We start from the raw sequence: 14,727 nt of genomic DNA, 5'->3' as shown, positions 1-14,727 counted from the left end.
GTAACGATGACTAATGTCCAATTCTACAATAACATAAACTTTTAATTACTTTTTATTTTTTTTTAATTCTAAAAGTTAAAGAAAGCGTTATAGAGTAAAACTAAACCGAAATTAAAATTCATATTGGTAGAAATTAAAGGGATATAATTGTGAAAATATGTTATAACGTATGCACATTGCATAACCAAAAATATTGCGTACAGTTTCAAACATCGTCATATCATCGATAGTGACAGTGGCGATGCTACAAATGCTTTAAATTTTAAATTTTTTGATTGGTTAATTTGTAAAATTCTTTTTTCTAATTGGTCCACTAAAAAGCATTGGTTCACTTCAAAGCATTTGTAGTGAAAGATTAACCGCAGTCATCCGATGTGTGTTGGTTAGATGTGCAACATTAGATGTGCGTCTGTCAATCGACTTGCAATAATCCGTCGTAGTAAAACTGATTAAAACTCGATACGACAGAATGCCACATACGAACGGCATTCAGTCTCGCAGATAAGATGTCTCGTTTATGGCAACAAATATGTTTCTATTGTTTGGTGACAATCACGATTGTATGTTCCTTCGTTTCCGCTGAGGATGCTTTGCTGTTGAAATCATGCGATCAACATTTTAAGGATACACGCAGGTGATTGACTTTGATCCTCTTTCCTTTTCATTGAGTAGAGTGATGTTTTTGAAACGAACATTTTTTTTCACATTTGTCATCTTCCAAAGGGTCCTACATGATTATCTTGTACATAACCACAAAATCTGAATGAAGAAGTCTAATGAAAATTTTATTAGACACCTGTTAGTCTTCTACCAAAACTGTCTTTGAGAAAGCCTTAAAAATTTCTAGTAAAAATAAAATATATATACACACATAAATGTGTCTAGCCATCTAAAGTTGCATGCATATCGAAGAAGACATAAGAATGAGAAGTAGACATGACAAAGACTGAGAAGGCATGAAAATACATGAGATCTGTTTTTTTAGCTGAACTTTTGCACCAATTCATTTTTCTTCCTTTTTTCTCCAGGAGGAAAGAAGAAGAAAAATGAACTGGTTCAGCCAAAAAGAACAGGTCTATGGCTAAGTATTAAGCGACAAAAGTGACATGGTATGACACTATGGATCATTACATCCTTTATTTGCCAATGTTAAATAAAGATGACATGATCATTGTGTTACACTGTGTCGCTTATTGGAAGACACATTATATCCCTGTGTGTACAAAGAACACATACTTTTGGAACTTGTCCTTTGTGTTGTATTAAATTGCACTAAAACTTCTTGCTTACTTCGTTAAACATTACAAATATATATCTATCTATATTTCATTTTAAGCATCACGACTACTGTATACTAGTTCAGCTACAATGAATGGATGCAAAGTTTAGAAATTTTTATGGTTTGAAAGATACGATTGACAAAGGACAACCAATATATGACTTAAAAGTTAAAATTAAATAACGAAATATTAATTATATGTTGTATTTGAATCTTGCTCATTAATAGTATTTTGTTTCACCAGTTTGATATTTGTCAGTACATTGGATGGAAATATATCAGCCCTCAATGCTAGCAACTATGGTAAAAAACAGTGGACTATTGATTTTAATAATGGACCAATGTTGTCATCCAGTATTCATGACACAGAAGTAAGAAAGTGTTTCTTTCTTTATCTTTCAATGCTTGATATTATTATATAAATAACTTCTATGATACTTCTAGATAATGTATCATTGTTTGAGATAAAGTGTTAATACAAAGTATTAATTTTTATAGCTTAACAATAATGGACAATGGGTACGTTTAATTCCGTCTTTGAGTGGACAATTGTATAAATTTGATGGAGAAAATTTGGAAACAATGCCGATAACGGCAGATCAATTATTACATTTATCACTTCGTTTTTCTGATGATTTAGTTTACGCTGGTGGCAAAGAACTTCATTCTTATGGTAGGTTTTAGTAGATTTTTTTTTTTAGATTGTATGTTATTTGTTTTTATAATAAATATCAAGCATCTAGATGAAAGGTGTTAAAAGAGGCTTCTAAGAGTTAACTAAATTTTATTTAAATAAATTAAAACAGTTTTTAAACGGAATTTTAATTTAAAACTTAGGTATAAAAATTTATAATGCTAGAAAATTTTTTAAAGAACTGCTTTATATTTTTTTATTTAAAAATGTTAATACTATTTAGAAAATACTATTTAGAAAATAATATAAATAAAATAATATTTTCTGTAAAATAGGTGTATTCGCCAATACAGGCGAAATAAAATATAAATGTGTTTCTGGTGTTTCTGAATGCAAAAACAACACAGATAGTCAAGAATACGTAGAAGAAGATATACTTATTATTCAACGTTTTCAACAAACTGTGCGAGCCATAGAAGATCGTGCAGGTAGTGAAAGGTGAACTAACATCTGTCCCAGTTCTATTTACATAAAAAAAAATAAGATATACCAAATAACATCATTGTTTAAAGGTGGAACTTTAGCGTTGGACAATATGAATTAAAACTAAAATCTCCTGTTTCTTGTTCCAATGAAGATATTGCTCTAAATATAGAAATTAAAGCAATTATTCCAGAAGGTTTGATTTGGGCTGTTGATAAAAATAATCCTAAAATTACATTATGGCAATATAAGGTTAGTACAACAATTATAATATTTAATATGCAAAATAATAAAAATCATTATTTTTATTAGTTTGATTCCCCAATTGTTACAATATGGCGTGGAGACGTTTCTTCAGGACCTTTGGAAAAAATTGATTTATTCGATACCTCTCAGTGGATATGGGGATCGGAATATTCTGCAATTAGGCCAGGTTTATATTTAGGCATGCATGAAAGACAATTATATGTACAAGAAAATCACAATAATAAAAATTTGTTAGAATCTAAGTATGTTCAACATGTAAAATATCCATGGCAGCCATATCCAGCAGCTAGTAAGCTTTTCGATTTATTTTACACTGTATATTTGCAAAATTAACATTTATTATTAATACTTTTAAAAAATTATAGTAACTGCTGTTGTAAATACTTTACCGGATAAAGATAACGATGAAGATTCCATTAAAACAAATGAAGCACAGAATGCAATTGCATTGTCTGTATTATATAGTTCAGAATATATTAATGGTAATATTTGAACATGCCAATATCTTCATTACTCATTATAAAAATAGTCATAGTATAAAATAGAGTAATTATATGGACAAATTTATAATTGTGAATATTTTTTTACAGGTAATGGATTTTACTTATATTCAACGGATCAAGTAACTAATAAGCAATGTAATCATAGCAATTCTGATATTCTACTTATCACTGGCATGGAAAAATCCATGCAAAATTATGTCGAAGAGGAAAATATTATACCTACTAAAGTTGTGATGTCTATTTGGGATTGGTGGTAAGTTTCTAATTATAATCATATTTATGTAAAATATGAAAAATATTTAAGTTTAATTTTTTTTGTTAGGAAAGAGATTTTAGTAATTTCGATTACAACTGCGTTTTTATTGAATTTTATGTTGACACAACGTTTCTTTAATGTAACGACAATCGCTAAAGATGCCATACCTGCGGTAAGTAAATAAATAAACTGTATAATTATTTATATTTTTTATTTTCTTATTTAGCTATTTTAACTTTATATTTTATTTTAAATTAAATGAATTATATTTCAGCCTTTAATAGTTGAAAGACATATAGAAACCAAAATAAGTGATACAACTAATAATAATGGTGACAATTTTTATTCACGTTTCTTAATGGATTATGAGCTAGTTGATTGCTTGGGAAAAGGAGGATATGGCGTAGTCTTTGAAGTCAAAAACAAAATTGATGATTGCAATTATGCGATTAAAAGAATTGCATTGTCGAACAAGTTAGTACTAAATTATTTTCTCTTCTTTTTCAGTTCTTTTCTTATAAAGACTTATAAAGTTTGTTCGTGTCGCATGCTTCAACATGCTCCTACTTCCTCCAACTGTAGTTTCTACTCACTCAAACGCGCTTAAAATGAGTAGGAATTATGGTAGGAACATGTTGAAGTATGTTGGAGTATGCGATGCGAACAAATTTCTTGTGTATTCTTAAGTGAAATTCAAATACTGAATAGTATCGTACTTATCTTTTTCTAAACTAAAGGATAATATTTAAAAGAATGATTATTTTTCATTCTTTTATTTTATTAATATTTATATTACATTAATGTTTAATTTTATATAAATTTATAAAATGCAAGTTAAAAATTTATTAGGATTTTTATAATGCAGTTTATTAAGACTTCTAAATTTACAAAGTAATTGATTACAGCATCTAGTTGCACTTATAAATATGATTATAACAATAGAATTTTAACTAGATAAGAATTTTATTTATAAAATATTATTACAGCGAAGATTCAAGAGATCGCGTCACAAGAGAAGTAAGAGCATTAGCTAAATTGGAACACCTCAATATTGTAAGGTACTATTATGCTTGGTTAGAGTGTCCTCCTAGTGGATGGCAAGAAGAACATGATCAACAATGGATTGATAAACTAAGATGTTCTACTGATTTTCTCTCGTCGGAAATAACTCAAACCGAGACAAAACCCCCTAATCATTCTGTGTACATTGATGTTTCACAAACTGATCAATCTTCTGTAGAAAGTGCCTGTGAAGCGTTCGAATTAAATAAAGTGGCAAACGATGATTCATACATTATATTTGAAAGATCAAACGAAAAGCAATATGATAATAACTCGATTTGCATCAATACTTACAGTACCGATAATTCAGACTTATCCATTTCGAGTAATATAACTGAAAAAGAATTATCCCATAATAATGAAACCGATTATTCTGAAAGTATTGTGTTTGAAGAAACTGATGATAATATTGCGAAAGAGAAAAAAGAACGCAAATCCCAAAAACCGTTTTCCTTAGATTTAAAGAAAAAGCCAAACATCAAGAAGTCTGCGAAAATGTTCCTATACATACAGATGCAGTTGTGCCAAAGACTCAGTTTGAGAGAGTGGCTAAAGCAGCACACATCAGAAAGAGATTTTAATCAGATATTAAATATCTTCCAACAAATAGTGGATGCTGTGGAGTATGTACATTTGCAAGGATTAATTCATCGAGATTTAAAGGTATCGTCTGTCTTAAAATATGGATAATAAAACTCTATTTTATATTTTATTTTGTAATAAAAAAAATTGTTTTTTAGCCATCAAATATATTTTTTGCTCTTGACGGTAAGATAAAGATCGGCGATTTTGGACTCGTCACTGCGATGATTGATGGATGTGATAGGACTCACACACCTGCAGCTGAATATGAGAATGTTTCTTTAAAGAATAATGTACATACTGCATGTGTTGGCACGCACTTATATATGTCACCTGAACAAATGAATGGCCAAAAAACTTACAACTACAAAGTAGATATTTATTCCTTAGGAATAATTTTCTTTGAACTCCTTACACCATTTTCTACTGACATGGAGAGAATAGCAACGTTATCAAATCTAAAAAAATCCATTTTTCCGAAAGATTTTTCGAAAAATTATTCTGCTGAGGTAAAGGAATTAAAAGAATACATCAATCGTATCTCATATATTACATATATGTATATATAATGTTTTAATTGGAATTATTATGTAGAATATATATACATATATCTCTTTTGCAGTATGATCTGCTCAAAATGATGTTAGATGAGGATCCCATGAAGCGACCTACAACATTAGGTATTAAAGCGAGACCTCCTTTGCAGAATTATGAAATAGTTGATTTTAATACAGATAAAGATTCAAAATGGCATTTTGAATTGCCACAACTGACTAGACATTCCTCTTTAACTAATAGTAGTAATAGTAACGGCGAGTTGTCTGAGAACATAAATTGATAAGTTGCAAATATTTTTGAAACATCTATGAAATAAAGAGTTTTTATTTTCTTTTTTTTTAGATATATTTGTTAATTACCCATACAACGGATCTCTGGGATATTCTGAAGACATTCAGAAGATATAGTATTATGTCCTTTGAATGTTCTAAGAATATTTTTAGGATGTTTCTTGAATAAAGTGTGGGTATGTTTTTATTAATTTGCATATGTATATAGGAATTATGCTCGTAACAATTATTTGGATAACGATACTACTAGATCTCTTCATCAAAAATTTTGATATTTTTTTTTAATAAAATCAAACTATAATTGTTATATTATTTTTTATGAATGTAATTGTTATATCATTTTAGAATCATCTTCATCATTATTTTGTCAATTTTATTTATTAAACATGTATAATATTATATTGTCATTGATTATATAAATTTATTCTTTACAAGGCTGTAATAGAAAATGAATAACTTTTTAAATACAATATTATACAAAAAATTTCAACTACTGTAGTTCTTTTAGATTATGTAAATCTCCTTTTACAACTATCCATCTTCCTATATCTCTCTTTCTTTATCTTTGTCCTTATCTCCTACAAAATTTATAATAAAATCTATTGCGCTTCCTAATTAACTAAATATATCTGTATAGATTAATATCTCCAAATATCAGGATTTTTATAGAACTATCTCAAATATAAATATCTACAAATAAGATTATGCATTCTAAAGGGCGCGGGTTTAAAGCATTAAGACTGTTCTTGTTCTTTTTAAATGAATTTTTGCACCAATTTCATCTTTCTTCTTCTTTCCGCCTGAAGAAAAAAGGAAGAAAGATAAACTGATACAAAAGTACAGCCAAAAAGAACAGACCTACATTCTCGCATGCGCATATATCTGCAAATACCGTTGACTTGATTCGAATATGCTGGATTATGCTTGACGCACGCTGCCTACGCTTGATGCCACTGCCGGTATTGCCGGTGCCGGTCTGGCGCGAATGAGCGCTGTGGAGCATGGTTGGAGGGCTTGGAGGTTAAAATTGATTAGAGTTATATTTGAAGTTTTTTTGCTTACATCGAATTACAAGATCATACAAGTACAGTATCGAGTATGTAATTATGTCAATTTATCTTATATCATTCTATGTTTTCAAAAATTTTACATTCTAATAATTTCAATAAAAGATGCATTCAGATTTAACCTATAATTTTAATGCGTTGCCTTATTTTCGCAATTTTTAAATTATTTTGTTTTTTTTGTGCATTAAAAGTACTGAATTTCTTGATATCAAAATAATTATAAAAGAATAAGGAAAGATTTATCTCTTTTAAGGTTATTAAGATCTATATGATATTATCACTTAAAATTAATTTCCAAATATTTACATATTCATATATCTCGTCTTTTTCTAGTAATACTTTTAGGGAATGAGGAATATGACGCTTACAGAAATGGAGCCTTTAAAAATGCATTTAGACTCATTAGAGATGGCTGGGAAAATGGTAGATAAACATATTATTGCAGACAGTAATTTTCCATCCTTAATTAATCTTATGCGATACAATGTGCAAGGTAAATTATACATTAGTTACATAAAGAATTACTAAATTAGTATTATAAATATAATTGTGAAGGATATTAATGTTAATTTGAAGCTATAAACCTATTATAATTAATATATTCTTCATAGGTGGACCAACCGTTAGTGGTCTCGATGATCATGACTATCCTAATTTAAATGGTGCATCAATGACTTTAACAAATATTAATCAAATGAAGATGCTTAATAAAATTCCTTTGCCTTCTGAAGTCATGGAACACTTTGGCCGTATCCTTTCTAAATAGTAAAAATAAATACTTTATTATGTATCAATTATTCTTAGTTGATATAAATTATAATAATTTATAGTATAAATTATAATATTATAGTATTAATTGAAAAGTTAAAAGTTATAAATGAAAGGAGTATGATATGAATTATCCCTATTTTGAATGAATACAGCCTATTTTGAATTTACAATTCCAATAATATTCCTTTTTACTTATCACCTTCAAATTTCTAATCAATTTCTCATTACTGAAATATGGGATGAGATGGGATATCGATTATGATTCGGCTATTTTTATATGAAGTTTAAATTATGATAACTATTTTATGAATATTAAATATATTTAATCCTTAATAAAATTATAGATATGCAATGTCATTGTATGATGGGTCTTTTCACAGAGATTTCAAAAGCATGGCTTACAATTGATAGTGACATTTATCTGTGGTCATATGAAAATGAGTAAGTATTTTGAATTTTACTGATAAATATGAATTTATAAATTTATATACATGAAACTAAAATATTAAAATTTTTTTTGCTCTAAAATTATATAGATCTGATGTTGCTTATTTTGATGGTTTGAATGAAACTATTATAAGCGTAGGCTTAGTAAAACCTAAGGCGGGAATCTTCCAGTGCTACGTGAAATACTTGTTAATTCTTACAACAACGGTAGAAATAACTATTCTTGGTGTGACAATACCCGATGCTGGAGGAGGTAATAATTTATTATATTCTGTTTATTTGTGTTTGTTAGGAATTACTTTCTAATTAAATTTAATTTTTTTTCATATATCTACAGAAATGCAGTTAGTTCCAGAACCGATCTTTACTGTTACTACCGATGGAATAGGAATCACTACAATTGCTAATACTAATAGTGGCAGAATATTTCTTGGTGGTAGAAATGGATCACTTTTTGAAATATATTATCAGGTTAAAAATCTTTATCAATTTAAAATAAATTTGATTTATTTTATTCTTAGTTTTATTTTTTAAATTCATTTTATTATTCTATATGAATGAATTTTTTCGCATATAGGCAGAGAGCAGCTGGTTCGGCAAACGTTGTAAAAAAGTTAATCATTCAGAAGGTCCATTATCATTTTTAGTGCCATCATTTGTCACTATGGCATTGTCAGAGGAAGAAGCTATAATACAAATATCTGTGGATGATTCGCGTAATATTTTATATACTTTGGGTGATAGAGGCACAATTACGGTTTGGGATATTGATGGTGGCGCATCTAAAATCACTTCATTATCTCAAGCTTCTTTAGTTCAAAATACTGTTCATGTTGTTAAGTGGGTAATCTTTTATTAATGTACTTAATATACAGAGAGTACTTGTATAATACATAAATAGAATTATTAAAACTTATTTTTTCCAGAACTCTGGATAGTAACAATTTTCGACCTCTTGTAAGCATATCAGCCATAATGGAATCCGAATCGATACATTTGAATTTGGTTGTTGTTGCGGCAACAGGAACTCGTTTTTACTTCAGTTGCACTTCAATTGCAAATCCGTCGAGTAGACCACAATGTTTACAATTGATACATGTCAGGTTACCACCAGGCTATGCTGCAAATGCTCCAGTAATGAGACCACGAAAAGTACAAATGGCCTATTATCGAAAGGGTAATTTATTTTTTTATAATATATCTTGAATAACACATTCGATTTGAATATAATTCATTGCATTGTAAAATATCTTCTAGGGACTCTTTTTCTTGTTTGCGGTGGTGATACGGAAACCGCATGGTGTTTGAGTAATGATGCTTATCCATTCACAAATTACTTAGCTGAAACTCAAAGTATTTTGCCTCTTGATAGTCCAGCTTGGGCTATGGAGGAAATCATAAGAGATTCGGCTATACATATAGAAAAGCAAAGTAGTGCTCAGGGTGAACCTCCTTTATTAGTGCGCCAACATATGGAACCACCAAGGAAATTTATATTCTTAACAGCACAGGTATGTATAATATATTTTTATCATATCTATATGATACATGCATTGGTTATTATTATTATATTTATTTTGTTACAGGGAGCAATAATCTTAATGCAAGTTCGTCCTGTAGACATATTAAAACAACTTCTCTTAGAACAACGTGGTCCTGATACTGAAGTAGTACGCGCATATTTTCAAACACAATCCTTGGAACAAGCTTGTGCTACATGCCTAATTTTGGCGACACTTGAGAGTTCTCAAAATGCTCAGGTAATGATATATTTTTACATATGTTTATCAAATTTTACTTAGTATAGTGAAAGCGAGTGAAACTATATTATCTGAATTTGAAATTGCTCCAAGAGTTGCTCTGTCAGTTTATTAGTCTAATACTAAGTCTATTGTAATGAGTCAGTTTATTAGTCTATTGTAATGAGTCTTATGAGATTGTTCAAACTCCCCCTTCTTTAGCTTCTTAGTTTAATATAGTTCTAGAATCTATCTTTTTTTTTAACTGTGCAAATTACTTCAATCTCTTATAGAGAGAAATATAAAAATAGTCGAGACCGAATTTGGGATCTGTGAATTTTCTTTCACACGAGACATATAATATGTTATCATCTTTAAATTTTATTTATATTTTTTAATTTATATTGGTAATTTTGTTCTATACTATATATATGTATTATTAATACTATGTATTATTAATAACAATAAATTTTTTTTATGTGTAGTTGTCAGAATGGGCAACTCGTGCATTCTTCCTATATGGTGGTCAAAGAATAGCAGGAATATGTCCTCCGATTGATATGCATTCTGCTTTTCCTACCATACCAGGTATAATATTGTGTTTTCTTAGATTTCAAATGTCCATATAATATTTGATTTATATATTTGATTTACATTTTAACATATAGCAGATTTACGCACATCTACGCCCAGAATGCCAACTTTCGATTCTAGAGTCCAATCCTTTCGATCACCTACACAAATGGGGCTTACGACAGATATTAGTTTGCAACATTTCTCTGCTAAACATAGCGGATTATATTTGTATGTGGGAAGAATACTTCGTCCTATATGGAATGTAAGATGTATAAAACAAGAAACAATAAGTAATAAAAATGTGGTAAGTAATTTTAGAGAAAAATTATTTTACGTAATTTAAAAAAAAATATTTCCTCGATTATCTATTCTGAGACAAATTGTATGTTATTATTTTTATTTTTGAAATTTTAATACACTTATAAAATATAGGTATTATTTTATTCAGATTTCCAGTACAGTACCAGCAACACAAATTACTTGGATCTTAGGTCATTTGCAAGCACTTAGATCTTTCTTAAACAGAAATACACATATCACAAAACAGTATGTATTTTCTAAAACATGATTTTTTTATATAATAATATATATGTATGATATGATTTTATTAGATTATATTAAGCTAATTAGGAAATCAACTAAAACAAAGTATACATATACAGACAAAGCACAAGTAGAGGTTTAACAGACGGTTTTGAAACAACGATGCAAAGTCATTTTCAAGAACCAATTGTAGAAGAAAGAAACTCTTTGGACGCTTTAAAAGTTTTCATTACCCATGCATGTGAGGTTTTGGGTTTATGGAAAATATTATGCGAAAATCAGCTAAATAATATCATCAACTGTCTATCAAAAGTAATTTAATTTTTTTTTATTAAGTTAAGATATCATCCTTCTTACTGAAAGATGATTAGTTTTTTATTTTCAACTAAATCGAAATGTTGATCTTTCAGGATCAAATTACTCAATTTTCTACAGCCACCTTCAGAGATTTGATTTTAATAGGCCACGAAATATCTTCTCTACTCATCGTTCATTTGATTGATAGGTAAGTTTATAAATTTTGTACAAATTTCCAATAATTTACAGTTAATATTTTGCAGTTATCTTGGGGATAACGCATCAGTGGATTCTGTAAGTGCAAAATTAAGAGAAGTCTGTCCCAATTTATACAGAACTGAAGATGCTGTTTGCTCCAAGGTAATGTGAATATCATCTTTTTTTTTTATAAAAGTTATAATCTTATCAATATTTATATGATATAAGAAATTATAGTATAATAATTATAGTATTAGAATATAGTAGTAGTATTATAATTATAGTAGTAGAAATTATAGTATAATAATTGAGTGATAATGAGTTTCATAAATTTAGGCAAACGAAATTCTTCTGAAAGCAAAGGGGTGCACAAATCCCGAGGATAAAGAATGTTATCTTCAGTCTGCTTTAATGGTACATATAATATCATCTATACAACAAAAGATAATATTTAATTTTACTTATTTATTGAATATCTACACAGCTTTGTAAAGAGGTAGCACCGAGATTGAATCTGAATGCAGTGTGTCAACAATTTGTCGCATGCCAGTTCTACACAGGTGTACTTGAATTGTGTATTTGTTGTGCAGAAAGGATAGATCCCAACAACGCTGCTTCACATTATTATAAAAATAATGAACCTATAGAGGATCAAGAAGGAAATCTTGCTTTTACGAAACGGTATATAACAACAGGATATTATATCTTTATAGATAACAATAAATAATAATTTAATAAATTTTTATATTATTTACAGTTCAGAGATTTATAAGGAATTTACCGCAATGTTAGATCATTTGTATCATCAGAGCATCTCTAATCCTTTAACGCCAACTATACCGAGCAAGCCAGGACCTCCTTTACAAACAGCATCAAATGTTGTTGTAATACCGGCGAAAGAAATTGTATGTAATATAAATTTGTTTATATATTTGAAATGTATTATAATATTAATATCTTTTTTTAGTTACATGAGATCATAGATGATGCTCTACATGCACCATGTGAGACTCTTCATTCTTCAATTTATACTTGGATGATAGACAGAGGGCTTCACGGTGAATTAGTTGCTTTTGCTGTACCTTCGTTAGAAACTTATCTCAATCGTGTCAATGCGCCTGAATTACTTTGGCAGTTTTATGAAAGAAACAAGAATCATGCTGCTGCAGCAAAGATCTTAGATTCTTTGGCTACCAAAGTCGGGTATGCATATATATATATTGCTTGTAATATATTATTTTTTGATAAAGATATAAAAACTTATATTCATTTTTTTTATAGAGCAGAAATATCACTCTCAAAAAGAGTCGAATATTTAGCACGTGCGGTTGTATGTATGCGAAGCGATCAAACTGGATATGCTCCTTACCTTGGAATTTTCTTACGCGAATTAGAAGATAAATTAGAAGTAGCTAGAATGCAACAGCAAGTATGTATTTTAAATTGTTAATCATGAATTCTACTTTACAAAGTAGAACATCTATAACTTTACGATTTAAATCTTTCTTTTATGTATGCAATAATTGAAAAATATCTTAAAAAGAGAAAAAATAATGTAAATTGTAAAGTTTTATGTACCATTCATATTCTAATATTTAAATAAATTTAATGTATTATATTAATTAATAATTGTTTTCTCAAATGTGTTTAACAGATACTTGAGATTATCAGTAATCAGCAAAACCTATTCGATTCGATGATAGTTACAGATGCAAAATTGAGATTAAATTCTTCATTACTTGATATTACACAGGTTTGTAATTTTGACAAAAGTATTATTTTTCATTTAAATTTTATTTCTCCCTGAGATTATTATATACAATATTAATTACAGTTATATGAAGAATATGCAGAGCCTTTACAACTTTGGGAATGTAAACTAGCTATTATTCACTGCTCGGGTCATCAAGATGACATGTTAATTAAAGGAATTTGGACCAATATAATTGATAATGGTATACAGTTCGCATATTCATAATATTTTAACAATAGTTTTCTCAACTTTCTAATGAATGCTTAATGTTCATAGAATTAGAAAATGCAACGGAACCATCGAATGAGGATAAAATAACCATTTTAATGTGCAAAATTAAAGTACTTGGTCAAGAATATATTGGATCACCGCATTGTTTCCCAATTGGTAATTATATTTTATATTTATTTGATTTTATATTGATAATAAAATTTTATGTTAATATTTCTCTTAATTTTGTTTAATTTTTTCGTTTTAGATTTTTTAGTAAAACAATTGGAAATGAAGGCATGTAAATATAAAGTAACTAATACTAGTATTATAACTTCTTTCTTGGAATTAGGAGTAGCAATGGAAGATCTTTTAGATATTTATGATAAGTAAGTATATTAATTGCAAAATTTCACATATTCTGAAAAAAATTACAAAGTATTTGTTTCATGCTCAAATTGTCTGTCTTTAGAATGATTGGTAAAAATACCCGTATTTGGTTAAATGAAGGTAACGAATTTCACTTGATCGAATCAACAGCGAACTTGGTAAATCATTTCATAAAAAACATGACTGTAACAAACAATTTTGTCAGGTGCGTATTTTTTATAATCTCGATTATAATTCCTTGTACTTCACATTGCAGAGATTAGAAATAAACTAATATAAAAGTCAGATTTTAAAAATTAAATTTAAATATTTTAAACAATATTAAATATTTTATTTTAAAACATAAAAGAAGAAAGCGCACAAAATATATTTGATTTAAATAAAAATAAGTAAATGTTTTTATTTTTAATTGCTAATTAAAGTCATAATGTTAAACTTGATATTAATTCAAAATTTCTTTACTGCAGGAGAAAGATAATAACAAAGTGTCAGGATGTTATTTCGAAATGTTTAACAACTCTCTTTAGTAAACCTAATGGTGGAGAACTCGAAAGGGAAATAACAAATTTGCGTTCAATTCAAAGTATATTGAATCGTATGTAAAGCAATTTTATATGTATGTACATGAAGAAGAGTGTATACATGTATGTACATGTTATCATGAAAAAGAAGAAAGCCTTGTGACTTCTAATTATTTGATACTTTTTTCTGACAAAAAGCAAATGTTATTTATGGTACTATCATTAAATAAATTAATTGCTCAACTTTTATGAATGTTTATCAAGAAATAAAATTTACACAATTTATTCCAGGTAGACTATT

The 14,727-nt window shown here is 28.4% G+C and overlaps 2 protein-coding genes across 3 annotated transcripts; both read left to right on the top strand.

The window, feature by feature from the left end:
• The first annotated feature begins 419 nt into the window (after positions 1-419).
• LOC108690698 (eukaryotic translation initiation factor 2-alpha kinase) lies at positions 420-5,913 on the top strand. The gene is made up of 13 exons (XM_018198117.1): positions 420-634; positions 1,524-1,650; positions 1,778-1,952; positions 2,249-2,411; positions 2,486-2,648; positions 2,709-2,952; positions 3,029-3,145; positions 3,254-3,419; positions 3,489-3,594; positions 3,697-3,896; positions 4,409-5,147; positions 5,225-5,575; positions 5,689-5,913. Exons 1-13 carry the CDS (start codon positions 507-509, stop codon positions 5,902-5,904), a joined length of 2,895 nt encoding a protein of 964 aa, XP_018053606.1. The 5' UTR covers positions 420-506; the 3' UTR covers positions 5,905-5,913.
• A 949-nt stretch (positions 5,914-6,862) lies between these two features.
• On the top strand, positions 6,863-14,577 carry LOC108690699 (nuclear pore complex protein Nup155). Of its 2 annotated transcripts, none has more exons than XM_018198119.1 (27): positions 6,863-7,010; positions 7,315-7,474; positions 7,593-7,730; positions 8,097-8,193; positions 8,289-8,452; positions 8,537-8,670; positions 8,777-9,039; positions 9,126-9,376; positions 9,457-9,710; positions 9,786-9,959; positions 10,424-10,526; positions 10,610-10,818; positions 10,963-11,060; positions 11,177-11,369; positions 11,468-11,562; positions 11,618-11,714; positions 11,889-11,966; positions 12,037-12,233; positions 12,310-12,457; positions 12,520-12,755; positions 12,834-12,981; positions 13,207-13,305; positions 13,387-13,507; positions 13,582-13,692; positions 13,784-13,904; positions 13,988-14,110; positions 14,373-14,577. In XM_018198119.1, exons 2-27 carry the CDS (start codon positions 7,330-7,332, stop codon positions 14,506-14,508), a joined length of 3,933 nt encoding a protein of 1,310 aa, XP_018053608.1. In that variant the 5' UTR covers positions 6,863-7,010; positions 7,315-7,329; the 3' UTR covers positions 14,509-14,577. The 2 variants fall into 2 exon arrangements, with proteins under 2 accessions (XP_018053608.1, XP_018053607.1); XM_018198118.1 differs by having other exon boundaries at positions 10,607-10,818.
• The last annotated feature ends 150 nt before the right edge of the window (positions 14,578-14,727 follow it).

The sequence above is a fragment of the Atta colombica genome, unplaced genomic scaffold, assembly GCF_001594045.1.
Source record: "Atta colombica isolate Treedump-2 unplaced genomic scaffold, Acol1.0 scaffold35, whole genome shotgun sequence".
Taxonomy (NCBI): domain Eukaryota; kingdom Metazoa; phylum Arthropoda; class Insecta; order Hymenoptera; family Formicidae; genus Atta; species Atta colombica.
This window is presented reverse-complemented; position numbering and strand designations above follow the sequence as displayed.

What these genes read in the sequence shown, in the direction of transcription:
- LOC108690698 (XM_018198117.1), top strand. Translation starts at nt 507, where the DNA reads ATGTCTCGTTTATGGCAACAAATATGTTTCTATTGTTTGGTGACAATC. An exon ending in CCAGTATTCATGACACAGAA is followed by an intron (nt 1,651 to 1,777) that starts GTAAGAAAGTGT and finishes TAATTTTTATAG; the next exon opens with CTTAACAATAATGGACAATG. An exon ending in CAAAGAACTTCATTCTTATG is followed by an intron (nt 1,953 to 2,248) that starts GTAGGTTTTAGT and finishes TCTGTAAAATAG; the next exon opens with GTGTATTCGCCAATACAGGC.
- LOC108690699 (XM_018198118.1), top strand. Translation starts at nt 7,330, where the DNA reads ATGAGGAATATGACGCTTACAGAAATGGAGCCTTTAAAAATGCATTTA. An exon ending in AAGATGCTGTTTGCTCCAAG is followed by an intron (nt 11,715 to 11,888) that starts GTAATGTGAATA and finishes TCATAAATTTAG; the next exon opens with GCAAACGAAATTCTTCTGAA. An exon ending in TAGCTAGAATGCAACAGCAA is followed by an intron (nt 12,982 to 13,206) that starts GTATGTATTTTA and finishes TGTGTTTAACAG; the next exon opens with ATACTTGAGATTATCAGTAA.